The 15,289-nt window shown below is 42.2% G+C and overlaps 3 protein-coding genes across 4 annotated transcripts; 1 reads left to right on the plus strand and 2 right to left on the minus strand.

Annotated features, from left to right (window-relative positions):
- Nucleotides 1-849: 849 nt before the first annotated feature.
- On the plus strand, nt 850-3,866 carry LOC109166592 (putative late blight resistance protein homolog R1B-16). Of its 2 annotated transcripts, none has more exons than XM_019315489.1 (2): nt 850-3,050; nt 3,144-3,866. In XM_019315489.1, exons 1-2 carry the CDS (start codon nt 915-917, stop codon nt 3,759-3,761), a joined length of 2,754 nt encoding a protein of 917 aa, XP_019171034.1. In that variant the 5' UTR covers nt 850-914; the 3' UTR covers nt 3,762-3,866. The 2 variants fall into 2 exon arrangements, with proteins under 2 accessions (XP_019171034.1, XP_019171035.1); XM_019315490.1 differs by having other exon boundaries at nt 850-3,026.
- A 2,473-nt stretch (nt 3,867-6,339) lies between these two features.
- Nucleotides 6,340-8,244, minus strand: LOC109166608. Its single transcript, XM_019315502.1, has one exon. It carries the CDS (start codon nt 8,242-8,244, stop codon nt 6,340-6,342), a length of 1,905 nt encoding a protein of 634 aa, XP_019171047.1.
- Nucleotides 8,245-13,938: 5,694 nt separating this feature from the next.
- LOC109166609 lies at nt 13,939-14,898 on the minus strand. Its single transcript, XM_019315503.1, has one exon. It carries the CDS (start codon nt 14,896-14,898, stop codon nt 13,939-13,941), a length of 960 nt encoding a protein of 319 aa, XP_019171048.1.
- Nucleotides 14,899-15,289: the final 391 nt, after the last annotated feature.

The raw sequence follows: 15,289 nt of genomic DNA on the forward strand, positions 1-15,289 counted from the left end.
TTTGTGCACACATGAAGATTAGAATTGATATGTGGGTTGGCTGTGTGACTCGCGGTTTACTTTCGCAGTGGCTTCAGGGACGAAATTCTGTGTGCTTAGAATTAGTCCCGACAAAACTTTACTCACCTAAGTTAAAAAATAATATTAATAAAATATGAAAAGGTTATGACTTGAGAATCAACAGGTTACAAGTTTTACTTCCACTACTGGAAATTATGGAATTTCCGACCACCTGAAAATGATCTTAAATTAAGTTGATACCAAAAACTGGTCGGAAATAGCAACAAAGGTTTTTCCGGATACCAAAAGTGGTAGGAACAAGACTTTCGACTTGATTTAAGATCACTTTCAGGTAGTCGGAAATTCCATAATTTCCAGTAGTGTTCTTAGTTTGAGCTAAGTAATAAATAAATTAAATTATGTGCAACTTAAACTAGTTTACCTCCTACCAGGACTATGTGGTCCAATGGTACCCGGGTTGGACTTCCATTTGGAAGATTGTGAGTTCGAGCCTCAGTGGAGGCGTTATTAGCTCTTTGTGTTTCAGTAGGTTGAGAAAGTATATGAACAGATACTACATTGTAATAGAGCTAGTACCATTCAAAAAAAAAAAAAACTAGTTTACCTCCTTATAGTCCTTCTAGGTGCACATTTTTAAGGTTGTGGTTGTGGGTGTCCTCATCACTAAAAAAAAATATGAAATTCAATACCAAAAATATTTAAATATAAATGTCGCGATCTATCTGAGAGTCCATTGTTATATGAGATGAGACGGTAAAGCAGGACAGAGAACAAATTTGTTTAATGCAAGTTGCAATATTCATATATCATATATGGAGTAAGGTGCATATTAATTCATATCTATTGCTCTAAATTTTCATACATACAATTCAAAGAGAGAGCGTCTGAGGAAGATGGCCTGTGTTGCTTTATCTTCTCTGATGCGAACAATAGAGTTGGAGTTGCTGAACCCCGGACGAAGTGCGATAGTTGAGGATGAAGAACAGGTGAAATCTCTCTACCAAAGTCTTTGCTTTTTTATAGAATTCTTGGACAAGTCCAAGGATATCGTTGCAGCCAAAAATTTGGAACCTAAAATCAAAGATTTAGTGTTCCAAATAGAAGACAGAATCGAAAGGGAACTTGAAACTATATACGGAGAAACATACAGTGAGCCTAAGAAACGACAAAAAGCTCAGAGAAGACTCCCCTCGGCCTTATTAAAACAAGCAATAAGGGACACTGAAGATTTGATGGTCCAAATTAGGAAGATACTGAACAGCCCTGTCCAAGCTTTTCCAAGTGCAGATCCTCAAGCTTCGTGTGGTGGGTCATCAGAACACGCCGCAGCTTCAGACGTTATGGAAGGTCGTGGCCAGAAATTTGAAGAGATAAGGGACCAACTCATCTGCAACCGCTCATCAGGACGAGAAGTAATCTCGATTCTCGGAATGGGAGGTATTGGGAAGACAACTTTAGCAAGAAGGTTGTACGAAGATCCATCGGTTTTGTCACATTTTGACATTCTTGGGTGGACTGTTGTTTCCCAAAAACATGATGTGAGAAAGATGTTAGTTGACCTCCTTAACAATGAAGCAGCAAAGATTGATGAAGTAACAGATGGTGAACTGGCAGGAAAACTACAGAAATGTTTGAGGGGCAAGAGGTATCTAATTGTTTTGGATGACATATGGAGCACCCGTTCTTGGGAAGGTATCCAGTTGTGTTTTCCTGATGACAACTGTAGGAGTCGAATATTGTTGACCACTCGACACAAAGAGGTTGCTGATTCTGCTGATTCATCAGGTAACCGTCTTCATACCTTGGGTTTTCTAAATCAAGAAGAAAGTTGGGATTTATTTTGCAAAAGCTTTCCTGGAATACAAAGTGTGCCATTTGAACTTGAAACAATCGGGAGGAACGTTGTTGATAAATGCCACGGGTTACCACTGGCGATTGTTGTAGTCGCAGGAGTTTTTTCAAAACTCAACAAAACTGTTGAGGAATGGCAAAATTTTGAAAACCAAACAAATTCACTAGTTGTAACTACAGATCTTAGTGAGCAGTGTTCAAGAATACTCACCCTGAGTTACAACTACTTGCCACTGCATTTGAAAGCTTGCATTTTATATTTGAGTATTGTCCCAAAAGATGAAGCAATTATAGTCAAAAGACTTGTAAGGCTATGGATTGCGGAGGGTTTCGTGGAGTTAATAAACAGTGAGAACTTGGAAGAGGTGGCTCATGAGTATCTACAAGATCTTGCTGATAGAAGCTTAATCCAAATTCAGAAGCGGCACTTCAATGGCAAAATCAAGACGTGTAGGGTGCACGACATAGTACATGAGTTTTGTGTGAGGGAGGCAATAAAAGAGAAGCTGCTGAATGTTAAAAACGAACAACATCCCTCCTGTGGCGAACTGCAACAAGAAGGATGTCGTTGGTTAAATTTCTGGCCAAAGAAGATCCCAGACTTGGATAATATATATGTACCTCGCTCCATTTTGTATTTGCAGCATACAAGTTATGCATCGTCATCAGAAGTTATTGAGCCAAATGATGACCTAAGATGGGGTTTATTGTTAAGAGTTTTGGAATTTGGTCCTCCAATCAGCTCCGGCTCATCCTTAAATTATACCTCTCTTCTGAGATATCTTGGTATATGTCTGGGCCATTCATCTCTTCCACTTGAGGATGTCTCGCGCGTGCTGTCTTGTAGTCGGAATTTGCAGACTCTTATTGTGTCACACAAGCCAAGCAGCAGCTATGATGTGCCTAGTTCTTGCCATTATTTGTCATCTGAAATGTGGGCATCGCAGGAGCTAAGTCATGTTGAGTGCAGCTATTTGATTTCAGTTGATCCTCCGAATGAGGTTAAGGAGAAGCTGCACACGCTTTATTGGTTGAGTCAGCGACATTGCACAGAGGATGTGTTTTCCAGGATTCCAAATGTAAGAAAGTTGGGGATTTTTTGTCAACCCGAAACTAATGATGGTGGTGGTGATGGTGATGGTGATGATGATGATGATGATGATAGTGATAGTGATGATGATGATGATGATGATGCTGATGGTGGTGGTGGTGGTGGTGATGGCGGTGATGGTGATGATGATAATGGTAATGGTGGTGGTGGCAACGGGGAGGACGACCGAGAGGTTGGTCTCAACAACATCTTGGAGAATCTTCACCATCTAAATCAACTTGAGACACTCAAGATTAAAGCAATTAAGCAAAACATATGCCTCAGGAATCCACAAGCCTTTCCGCAGAACCTCAAGGAGCTTACATTATTTACCACTCGTTTGCCATGGAATCATATAAACATCATTGGCTGCATGCCTAGTCTTGAAGTACTCAAACTGAAAGCTGAAGCCACCTGCGGCGAGACATGGGAACCAAGCGACGGGGGTTTTCGTCGGTTGAAGTTCTTGCTGATTGACAGCTGCTACCAATTCGAGAACTGGGAAGCCACTCCTGAGCATTACCCTGTCCTTGAGCGCCTAGTCTTGCGTAACTGCCTGCTTTTGGAAGAAATTCCTAGTAGCTTTGTAGATATGATCACTTTGCGTTTAATTGAGATTAGCCTTTGCCGTCCTTCTCTTTTGGCTTCTGCCCAGCGAATTCAAAAAGAACAACAAGATCTTGGAAATTACGGGCTCGCTGTTCGCAATACTACACCGTTCTCGGTGCTAGCGTCAATGGTAGTGTCAATGCTACCAAATGTATTGTCCGTGGCTACATCATTATGTCAAATTATGTAGGTTTTACAAACTTTTTAAATGTTGGATTTTAATATATTTAAATGATTTTATTGAATTGTACTAGACTTTTGTAAAGTTTGTAATACTTCATAAAAGTTCTTATATTATAGACATTTTATTTTATTAATTTTAACGAATTTCTTTCTTTTTTTTTTTTGTTTTAAAAGGGGCGTTTCGGGTTTCGGTTGGGTTTTTTCGATTTAAAAAAAAAAATTAAACCATTCGATTTAACAATAGAGTTCGGTTCGTTTTTGTGAAAGTCCACTATTTGAACGTTTCTTTTTTTTCTTGACCGATTGTTCAATTGACTCACTTGGAGTGCCACTTGAAGTGTTTTATTGATGACAAGATGAAGAATCATCCATCTACATAGCTGATAGTACTAATATCCACGTGTTGCGGTCATAGTACTAAATGAGAACAAATATAATAATAGAAGGGGATTTTATTGATCAAAGTGTGACCTAATACAATCTAAATGGTTATCCCGAGGGCCGACTGAATGCGGTCGGGCTGCTCTGTAAATAACCTATTGATCGTCCAAAAGCCCCCCACACTGTAGCCGCCGTGGGTACTTATAGCATTTGGCCGGAGACAAACTTCCGGTAAGTGCCCGGGCGGACGGTTGTTGTGATTACATATGACCCTTCCCAATTCTGAGCTAACTTTCCTCCTTCCAGGGGTTGACTTGCTTCTCGTCGTCGTAGCACATAATCCCCAACCTGGAAGTATCTCGGGGGAACTCGTACGTCTTTAGTGCTCTTCACCCTCTTTTGATATTCGGCCATGCGCCGAGCCGCAATTTCTCTCTTCTCTTCCACACTATCTAGGTCCACGGCCATAGAGTGTTCATTCTCTTCTGCATTAAACGACCGTTCTCTAGCCGTCGGGATCCATGCCTCGATCAGTAAGCGCGCCTCGGCACCATAGACTAGAGCGAATGGTGTTTCCATCGTTGCCTCTCTAGGGGGTCGTGCGATATGTCTAAAGTATGTACGGGAGCTCCTCGACCCAACTACGGCCAGCTGAGTGCAACTTCTTCTTCAATCCTTCCAAGATGGTTCAGTTGGCGTTTTCCACTTGGCCATTTCCCTGCGGGTAAGCTACCGATGATCGGATCGAAGTCGTCCCGATCGTCGCCAAGAAGTTCTGGAAGTACTGGCTCACAAATTGTCGACCGTTATCACTTATTAAGTGAACGGGAACACCAAACCGTGAGATAACATTCCGCCTTAAAAATCTGGCACATTGCTGTGAAGTGATGTGGCCAAGGGCTCGGCCTCAATCCACTTAGAGAAATAATCAATCGCCACAATAACAAAGCGCCGTCGCCCGAACAGCTACGGAAAAGGCCCCAAGATATCCACCCCCCATCGAGCAAACGGGATGGCAGTCGTGACCGGTTGATAAAAAGTTGCCGGACGACCAGGCATCCGAGCGTACAATTGGCATGTTTCATAACTCTTAGCAAGATTTTCACAATCTAGCTTAATGGACGGCCAATAGTACCTGATCACCATGATGCGTCGAGCCAGCGATCGACCTCCTTGGTACGACGAACATATGCCCGAGTGTAACTCGTTCATAACCAAGTCTGCTTCAAAAGAGTTCAAACATCGCAACAAAGGACCACCATACGATCGTCGGTATAACCGTCCCTCTTGCACCTGAAATCTTGGTGCCCTCAATTTCGCCTTTCGCACCCGTTGTGGATCATCCGAAAACCGGTCATGCTGCAGGTATTCCATCAAATCTAAAATCTGTGTTTCCTCAGGCGGTTGGATATGGGCGACCGGTAAGCGGTGAATACTGTGTCTCGAAATCACTAAAATCCGGGCGATTTTGGACATATGCTCGTGTGCGTCTTGTGCTAGCTTCGACAGACCATCTGATGAATGCTCGGCAGGGGGTAGGGATCCAACGGGCACGCTTTATTCGGATCGGTGAAGTCAATGCACATTCTCCAGGATGGAGGCTTAGGGACCATCACTCGGGATAAGTGATCGGGTGAATGTGCCCGATCGCGGCCATCTTCTTCACCTCTTCACAAACAAACTCCCGGCGATCGGAGGACAAATGCCGAGTCTTCTGAATGATTGGTTTAGCAGCAAGGTCTACGGACAACCGATGGCAAATAACCGTTCAATCAATCCCGGGCATATCCTTGGGCCCCCATGCGAATATGTCAGCAAACTCCTGAAGTGTTGCTAACACCTCCAGTCGAAGTTTAGGGGTAAGGGCCCGACCAATCTTAACTTTTCTCTCGGGCTGGTCCTCTGACAAAGGAACCTCCTCGATTTCTTCGGACGGCTCAGGTTGTTCTTTCCGGTCTTTGACAGCCTCTCGGATGATTGTGTTTACTCTGGACGAACCTGCATCCCGCCGATTCACTGCTCGGGAATAGCACTTCCTGGCTGACTGAGCCTCACCGCGTAGAACTCCAACCCCAGCTGGGGTAGGAAATTTCATGCAGAGGTGAGGTATAGATATAATTCCCCCGACCTTCATGATGGCCGGGCGGCCTAGGATCACGTTGTGGACGCAGTGAAGATTCACGATCACAAATTCTATCTCCGTCTTAACTGACTTGGGGCGGAGTTCCTAGCTCGACCGGGAGGACGATTTTTCCTTCGGGGCGAATGGTAGCCCCGGTAAATCCCGACAAGGGTACACCGACCGGAATCAGCTCCCGTCGATCAAGCTTTAATTTCTCGAAAACGTCCAAATAAAGGACATTTACGCTACTCCCGGTATCCACCATCACCCTTTGTACGTCGACTCCCATGATGTCGATCGTAACAACGAATGCTTCCATCCCGGTGTTTCCGCTCTCGGGTTGATCTTCCAGAGAAAAAGTGATCGGCTCCATTTTTTGCCTCTTACCTGTCTCCCAGGAATCGACGATCGCGACCGGGCAAGGGTTCCGAGCTTGGGAAGCATCTTCCAAGCCCCCGAATATAACATGAATAGTCGGCTTTGATGCTTGCCGAGTACTCGACGGTGGATCGGGATCCCGCCAGTCCTGGTCCAATCGATCAGGACGATTAGAGCGTCTGTGATCTTTCCTCTCGGTTGTTCTCTTGTTTTCTTCCCGCTTTCCAACACACTTATCCAACTTTCCCAGCTGAAGCAAGTCTTCCAACAACTGTTTTAGGTGTGTGCACTCCTCCGTGTCATGCCCAGCGCATCGATGATAAGCGCAATGTTTCGACTTATCCTTCCCATCCGGTCCAGGATGAGGTAGACAAATAAGGTTGCAGGACTGGGCATATTGCATGGCTTCCGCAGCCGATCGGTTTAACGCCGTGAAATCTCCCGGCCGAGCTCGGGGTCGGGGATGGTCTTCACCCGACCGGTTGTCCGACCGACCAGAAGGCTTCCGGGAAGATCCGACCTCTTGGGAGCGTTTGACGGCATTTGCCTCTCCAGCATTGGCATAATCCGTCACTCTACGGAGCGCTTCTTCATAAGTTGCGGGCGGGTGAAGTATAAAATATTGGTACAAATAACCGGCTCGGAGAGAAATATGTAGCATATGAATGGCTGTTAGGTCGTCCATGGGTTCGACCTCTCCCACTACCGCCTTCCACTTGACTAAAAAATTGGTCAAGCTCTCTCCTTCCAATTGCTTAGCCTTCTCAAGGTACATGTAAGGCTTCCAGATAACTTTGGAAGTTACAAACTTCCGAGTGAACTTTGTCGTCAAACTAGCGAAATCAGAAATGGACCCCGGTTGCAATGTTCTGAACCACTCGGCTGCCCGACCAGAAAGCGTCGAGTAAAAGGCCCGGCACATCACGGCGTCAGTTATGCCCATCATCAGCATATTGCCATAGTAAGTGTTGATGTGGACCTCCGGGTCTGTCCGGCCATCATATTCTTTGTTTCCAGGGATTCGCAAATCGAGCGGGTAGGGTTGAGCCATGATCTCCGCCGTGAAGGGTATCCGCAATAATGAAGCGGTATGATCAGGAGGAGGCCTTGAGGCATGCTCGTTCTGCCAGCGAGTGAATTCTGCGCGGAAGTCGTTCAACAGTCCTCGGGTCTCGTCTTGTTCAACCGTGCGAGCGGCTTGTCGACCGTCTTGCTCGACCGTACGGGTTGGTTCCCGAGCCCGTCGGCGACGATGTGCTTGAGACCCACTATGTCCTGACGACCCTGCTTGACTGGCCGCTCGCATGGGAGAATCAACCGAGCGCCTATTTGGATCCTGCGGTCCCAATCGTTGCCTCATTGCTGGTCGGAGTCGCTCAAACGCACTAGCTCGGTTGTCTTCGGGTTCAGGCTCTTGCATCATCTGCTCGGGCTCATGTGCCGCCTGGCCATGCATGTCCTGCCGTGGTTCCTCCATGGCCCCCGCCCCCTGGGGTCCCAACCTCGAGCGAGCCGAGCGTCTAGCCCGGGAACCGGGCTGAACATCGGGCTCGGTCGGTATTGCTGGTTGGCTCAAGGGAGCAGAGACTAGAGCCGTGTACACAGGCATGTATGGCGGATAACCGGCCGGTGGATAATACATAGGTGTCCCGGGCCAACAACCATATTGAGGAGGAGGTATTGGGTATGGGTAGTTCGCCGGGAACGGGTATTGTTGAGCGGACGTTGGATACGTGGGCTGTATGTAGTTGATCGGGTTGGGAGCCACCGATCGAGGAGGTGAAAGATTCAAGTTCAGGTCAATTGTCTGACCCTAATGTTGTGTGTAATTGTGGTCGGAGGAGCTAGCTTCCTCGTCCTCCGGTGCTTGGTACATGAATGGATACATGGTGATGATCAGGATCTGGTACTTGTCTACAATAGCTTTTCGTACCGGGTCCCCACAGACGGCGCCAAAATGATAGTACTAATATCCACGTGTTGCGGTCAAAGTACTGGATGAGAACAAATATAATAATAGAAGGGGATTTTATTGATCAAAGTGTGACCTAATACAATCTAAATGGTTATCCCGAGAGCTGACTGAATGCGGTCGGGCTGCTCTGTAAATAACCTATTGATCGTCCAAAAGCCCCCCTCACTGTAGCCGCTGTGGGTACTTATAGCCTTTGGCCGGAGACAAACTTCCGGCCTACCGGCATGTAACCCACGTAGCATCCACGCGTCTTCACCCGGCGAGCCCTCTCTGTCAACGTACAACATTGCCATGTGCCTCTCTTCAACATCTATGTCTCTTCATAAGGTAAAGGCACGATAACCGAAAAATAACACCGGTCGGAAAACCCAGCGGTCGGGCCCGACCGCCTTGTCTGAATGACGCCCGACCTAAAGATCCTGTATAAACAACAAGATGAAAGCAACCTAAGTCGGTCGGGATATATCCTACCAATAGCTAATATTTGAAAAATAATAATTATTAAAACACCAAATATTGGGACTTACGACTTAGAGTTGAGGTCTGAGGACTTAAGGAGTTAAAATTATTAATTATTATAATTTTTATATATAATACTAGCATTTTTTACGTGTGATGCACTTCAATTTATGCACAACATTAAAAAATTGATAAATGCAAATAATTACAAGTTATAGTTCAAATTATATTCCGCAATTCCTTAAAGTAGTAAATTTTAATCATCGTATTTGAAAACTATATATAGAGATGAACAAAATTTATATTTTGTTTATTAATAATGTAAACAATTTTGATATACTTTATACTTTGTTTTTATAATAAATAAATAAAATCTATATACATATAAAGGCCACTATTTTTCAGCCAATCAAATGGCTTCATTTTCCCGCTCATGGAAAAGTACACCGTTTGGTTTTTTTTTTTCTGTTATTCAAATCTAAGAATGTCCCGCCTACTTTGAATGTATTTTTTATTATTTAATTAGATCAGATTACAAAAGATATGATATTTGCGTGAGATTTTTATCCTAATTTTTAGGTTGTTGGCCTATTGTAGAGTTGCTATGGGTATGGCCTTCTTCATAGTATGCGTGCATTCTAAGTTTTCAGGGGTATGGGATTGTTGTCAAGCCTATATATTTTCCAATATAATAATACGTGTAGGGTGATCTCCGGGACTATATATACATACACAATGAGACATAATTTTACCAGTATGCGAAGAGAGTAGTGAAACTCAAAACAATACAATTTACAGTAAGCATTAAAGGTTAAAGAAGTTCCAATTGGCAGTGACCATCTCTGAAACCATCTCTGAAGGATGTCTGGACAATTCATTCTTGGTGCAGACCTTCATCCACAGCTTACTACGAAGGCAATTAAGCTGCGTTTTGTAAGAAATTATGTTGTCACTGAAACAAAGGGAGAAAACAACATAAGAAGCCAAGAGTGTGTGTTCGTAGATAAACAGGTGTTATTCCTACATTACCTTCTTATATATATATATATATATATATATATATATATATATATATATATATATATATATATATATATATATATATATATATATATATATATATATATATATATATATATATGTATGTATTTAGATTGTCTTTAAGTGTTGCTAGGTTCTTCTAACTATGTTGTTTTGGTTCTTTGAAATATAGGTTATGTTCATGCATGTGCACATACCTAAGGACATTGTGAGCAAATACAAGAATGAATTCAATGAGGGGCAAGTTTATGGGATTAGGAATTTCCTATGTATCACAAACTTTTTCAAATACAAAACAAGCACTTTGCGTTATATGATAAAGTTTAAGTATGACACATTGGTGAAGCAATATAAGCGTATCAATTTCCAGAAAACGATGTTTCGGTTCAAGAGTTTCCCTGCTATACTTTCAAAACAAGATGTGGATGAGAAAGTTTTAATGGGTAAGTGATTCATAATCAAAACTGTTATCTTCAAATTACAATTATTATAACCTACAAAAATATCTTATATGACATCATGTGTTCTTAACATAGTCCTATGTTTTTAGATGTCATTGGTAGAGTTGTGGAGATTTATTCTCCACGGGGGAAGGTAATAGCTGAAAAAAAAAAAAAAAAAAAAAAAAAAAAAAAAAAAAACAAAGTTAATAGACTTTGTCCTTGAGGATATGAGGTAAGTTTTGCTTCTGAATTTTGTACTTTGTCTATTACATTTAGTAAGCTATATATTACATTCTGATTGTCTAACTTTCTTAGAATTATGTGTGCAGTAAAAATCATATTAAGTGCACACTTTGGGATGACCATGTGGATCAACTTATTCCTTATTTCAACCAAGATGTTACTGACCCCGTCATACTTCTGATCCAACTATGTCGTGCTAAGTTTATGGACAGTAAGTCTAACTTAGTATTTACTACACACATAATTTGTTTACTTACTTATTTAATCTCTTATGCTTGGTAGATGGTGAAGTGCGCATATGCAGCTCTTTTGATGCAACTCGGCTATTTTTCTCTCACCCCTGTAAGGAGTTTGTTGCATTTAAGATCCAGTGAGTGTACCTAGGAAATCTTTCCTAATTTAATGGTTGCTTCTTAATGAATCATTAAGTGTTCTGTTGGTTTGTTGTTTTAGTAGCTTCACAAGTAACTCAACTCCATTGCCGGTGTATTGATTCCTCATCTCGACTTGGTGTTGGTCTTCCTAATGGTAGTGGTACTTCCAAGGAAGTGTTGGTCAGTTCTATTGAGGAGATATACAGTAAAAAATATGTAAGTTATGATTTTTTGTTTATAACCTATTTGCATAGAGAATATAGTTACCTAAACTATAACTTTAACTATGTATATAAGGCTGGATTTATCAATAATCACTAAGTAACTAATGGTAGTGCTTATAATCTATTTCTGTGGGAATATAGTTACCTAAACTTTGACTTAAAGTATGTAGTGCTTATAATCTATTTTGTGGGAATATAGTTACCTAAATTGTAACTTTAACTACGTATATAAGGCTGGATTTATCAATAATCACTAACTAACTAACAGTAGTGCTTATAATCTATTTCTGTTGGAATATGGTTTCGTACAATGTAAGTTTAACTATGTATACAAGGCTGGATTTATCATAACTAACTAACATTAGTGCTTATAATCTATTTTTATGGGAATATAGTTACCTAAACTGCAGATTTAACTAATTATGTAAGGCTGGATGTATCAATAACTAACTAACAGTACCTTTATTGTGTTATGTTGGGCAGTTGGGGGAGTATTGGGTAGCTGGTCGAATTGTTGGTGTTGAGAGTCTATGTGATTGGTACTTTATCTCTTGCAAGACTAATTCTTGCAAGAGAAAGCTGTCTGAGAGTGGAGGGATACTCTATTGTGCTGGGTGTAAGAGCTATTGGCAAGAAGGGATTGTGAGGTATAGAGTGATAGTTCGTGTTGCTGATGAAACTGGGGATGCTCCCATGCCCATATGGGATCGGGAATGTGCTGATTTGGTTGGTATAGCAGCTGCTGACTTAAAGGAGAAGTATCCTGGGGTATGCAATTTTTTTTTTTTAATCTTCTTACCTGATTTGTGAGGCTAAACCTTGACACAGTATATGAAATTTTCCTAGGGTAATAACTCTATTCCACCGGAGTTAGGACGTTTACATGGGATGTTTATGCTATTTCGGATAGCAATGAAGAAAGATCAAGTAGAGAGTTATTACTCTGCTTTCACTGTTCTACGTGTTTGTAGAGATGAAGCAACGCTTACACAGCACTGCTCAGGTTTCTCAGCTTGCAACCAATCTGAGGTCGTGTCAGCTGATGGTGGTTTGGATGTTGGTCAAGCCTGTGAGGTAGATATCATCTAAACTACAAAAAGGAATGCTTTTAACAAATGACAAACACTTAGTAGCTAATGCTTAAGTTTTTTTTTTTTCTCATTTAGCAAGTGTTTGTTAGTGATGATGAAGAGTGTGAAGGACTGGAAATTGGTTCTGAAGACTTTGACCAGGACCAGTGTGTTGGGCTGGATGAAATTCCTGCAGATCAAGATGATGGGGCCGTTGTTGTTCCTCTTAAGAGGAGCCTTGTAATTTTGCATTTTCTCTTTTTAAACAGATTAACTGGATTAATCAACTGACTAAATGGACTGACTGATTCAGCGATGAATTCAATCAGTAATAACTAATCACAGTGAAGATTAAAGAAAAGATAACACCACAAAGCCAACGACACAGAATGTTTACCCAGTTCGATACAATGTGTATCTACGTCTGGGGGACGATCACATAGGCGTCCAATCCACTAAATCATAATCCGATGTACAAAGGTAGATATACAATAATCTTACCCAAGTGCCCCACACAAGATACATACACAATCTACACAGGTTTAGTGGATTGTTGAAGATGGAGAGCTATGCATATAGAAGTCCAATGAAATCCCTTCACTTGGAGAGCCCACTCTGATGCAGTCCACTTCAATGACGCTCTTTACAGTTGTTCCCACAACAGTGTGATCACAGTGTCCTTCGTTTAAGCAGCAGTGATTCTTCTCAAGTTCGTCATCTTAATCACCATGAACATGTTGTATTGAGAAGAGGCATGATAATCAAAGATCTGATCTCATCAAAATGATGTGAAGTGTCTTCTTCTTTCTCAAAGGCGTAACTCTAATTCTCTTCGAATGAGGATACTTATAGTTCCGTCAAAAGAACACTCCTTCCATAGATGTCTTTGATTGTAGATGGTAGGACGATATTTGAAGAATGTAATCTTAAGGATTCGGTCCATACCTTTCCAAAGCAGATACGCTGATCTTCTTTCCAAATTTGACTTCTGTAAAACCGCGTATAGTATTTAGGAAAACAGCTTCTTAAAACAGATCTTCAGTGTCAGTCCTTCTGTTGTTGAATCTGGTTGATCAGTCCTCTGTGGAACAAAACAGACACTGAACTAATCCTATCTTAGTATGCCATAATAATATTGCCAATTATAAGTTGGGGTTTTTGAACAATTAAAACACTAACAAACTCCCCCTTTGGCTATTATTTGGCAAAACAACTCGACTATATAGAAAGACATAAGAACTGAGATAACTAAGATAGGCTATCATAAAGCCACCCAACATTTGATTACATTGCAGAAATAAAAACACAGCATACATATCATGCTGGATCAAAACAAAGTCAAGAAAAAACATTCTTCAAAAGGAGGTGCCATCACAAACAATCGCCCAGCCAGGGCCAGAAGGTACACAAAAACACAAACAACTCCCCCTGAGTTCATACTCCCCCTTTTTGCCAAAAGAGAGCCAAAGCCAGGTCAAGCGTTGGAGGGAGTCTCACTGTCAGACTTCACAGGAGCAGCAGCCGAGGCCTCAGTCAGCCTTAAATGAAGAAGAATAGTGGCTAATTCTGTACGAGCCCCTGTCAGCTGTTTAGCGATTATGCCATGAACGGTCTCAAGCTCAGAGACTCTTGCCTTCAATTGGATAGAGAGATGAAGATCTCGTGCATGCGGCGAGTTATCTCCCACTGTATCAGTCTCAGGATTGGAGGGTGCAGTCACCGGTGTAACATCACAGATATGTTCTCCAATCAACAGACGCCGGTCGACCCTGTAGAGAAGGGTCGGACTGATCACCTCACTCGTCATAGGCTCAAGGCCCTGTGATGTAAGAATTCCAAAGATCAAATTAGGAAAGGGCAGTCGTACCTTTTGTTCTCTCGGGTGAATCAGAGTGAGAATATGAGAATAGATCCATGACCCAAGGTCAAAGGACATCTTGGTTCCAATTCTGAATAAGAGACTGGCCAGTGGCTTGCCGACAGTGTGGAAATGTGCCAAAGGGAGCCAGTTATGCAGAGCAAGACGATGAAGAATCACATATTTTGAGGTGAGCTGAGAGCTAGGTAGAGTATCCTTATCACCAGTAGGCCATCTGTCAGCTTGTCCACCTGTGACTGTTTTGGCCACTGCATCCCAGTCAGTGATAGCCTCCTCTTGGACTCCTTGCAGGCCATAGTATTTGTTAATCATGTCAGGGCCAAACACATACCATTTCCCTCGAATGAAAATCTGCAGTGGATGCTCTCCAGACAAATTGTACATCTCCTCATTGAGATTACAGTAAAATTCGTATGTGAGCAGCTTGGAATAAGGACAGATGGCAGTGACAGTCTTCAGAAGACCCACTTCTCTCAGCAAGGGCAGAACATCACAGACGGAATTCATCTGGTTTTCATCAACCGATCTTTGAACAATCAGTTCTCTTCGGACCATTGTGGACTACTTGGCTTGAGCAGAAGGAGAAACAAATTGAGGTCTGTAAATTGATGTGTTAGAGCTTTCAGCAGCTTGAACCTCAGGTGTAATGCTCCGACTTCTGGCACGGGTAGCAGGTTTCACTTTTCTGGTGGAAGATGCGGGGACAACATGTGGTTGAGCAACAACAGAACCCTTTTGCTTAACAGAAGAGCGTAGAGTCTTGAAAACTTGTTGGATAGGTGGATTAGATTCAGATTTGACTGTTTCACTAGACTTCCTTTTCTTATCAGGCTGATCTGTGTCAGTATTTTCATCACCTGTCTCAACAATAACTTTTACAGGAACATTCTTCCTCAAGATTAGTCACAGAATGACTGGAGTCAGATACTTGAGCAGAAGAGCCATC

This window comes from Ipomoea nil, unplaced genomic scaffold (genome assembly GCF_001879475.1).
Source record: "Ipomoea nil cultivar Tokyo-kokei standard unplaced genomic scaffold, Asagao_1.1 scaffold3104, whole genome shotgun sequence".
Lineage (NCBI taxonomy): Eukaryota > Viridiplantae > Streptophyta > Magnoliopsida > Solanales > Convolvulaceae > Ipomoea > Ipomoea nil.

Bases quoted from the DNA above. Each gene is read 5' to 3' on its own strand.
- LOC109166592 (XM_019315489.1), top strand. From the start codon at position 915: ATGGCCTGTGTTGCTTTATCTTCTCTGATGCGAACAATAGAGTTGGAG. The intron at 3,051-3,143 runs GATGATGATGAT...GGCAACGGGGAG, and splicing joins ATGATAGTGATAGTGATGAT to GACGACCGAGAGGTTGGTCT.
- LOC109166608 (XM_019315502.1), bottom strand. From the start codon at position 8,244: ATGCCTGTGTACACGGCTCTAGTCTCTGCTCCCTTGAGCCAACCAGCA.
- LOC109166609 (XM_019315503.1), bottom strand. From the start codon at position 14,898: ATGGTCCGAAGAGAACTGATTGTTCAAAGATCGGTTGATGAAAACCAG.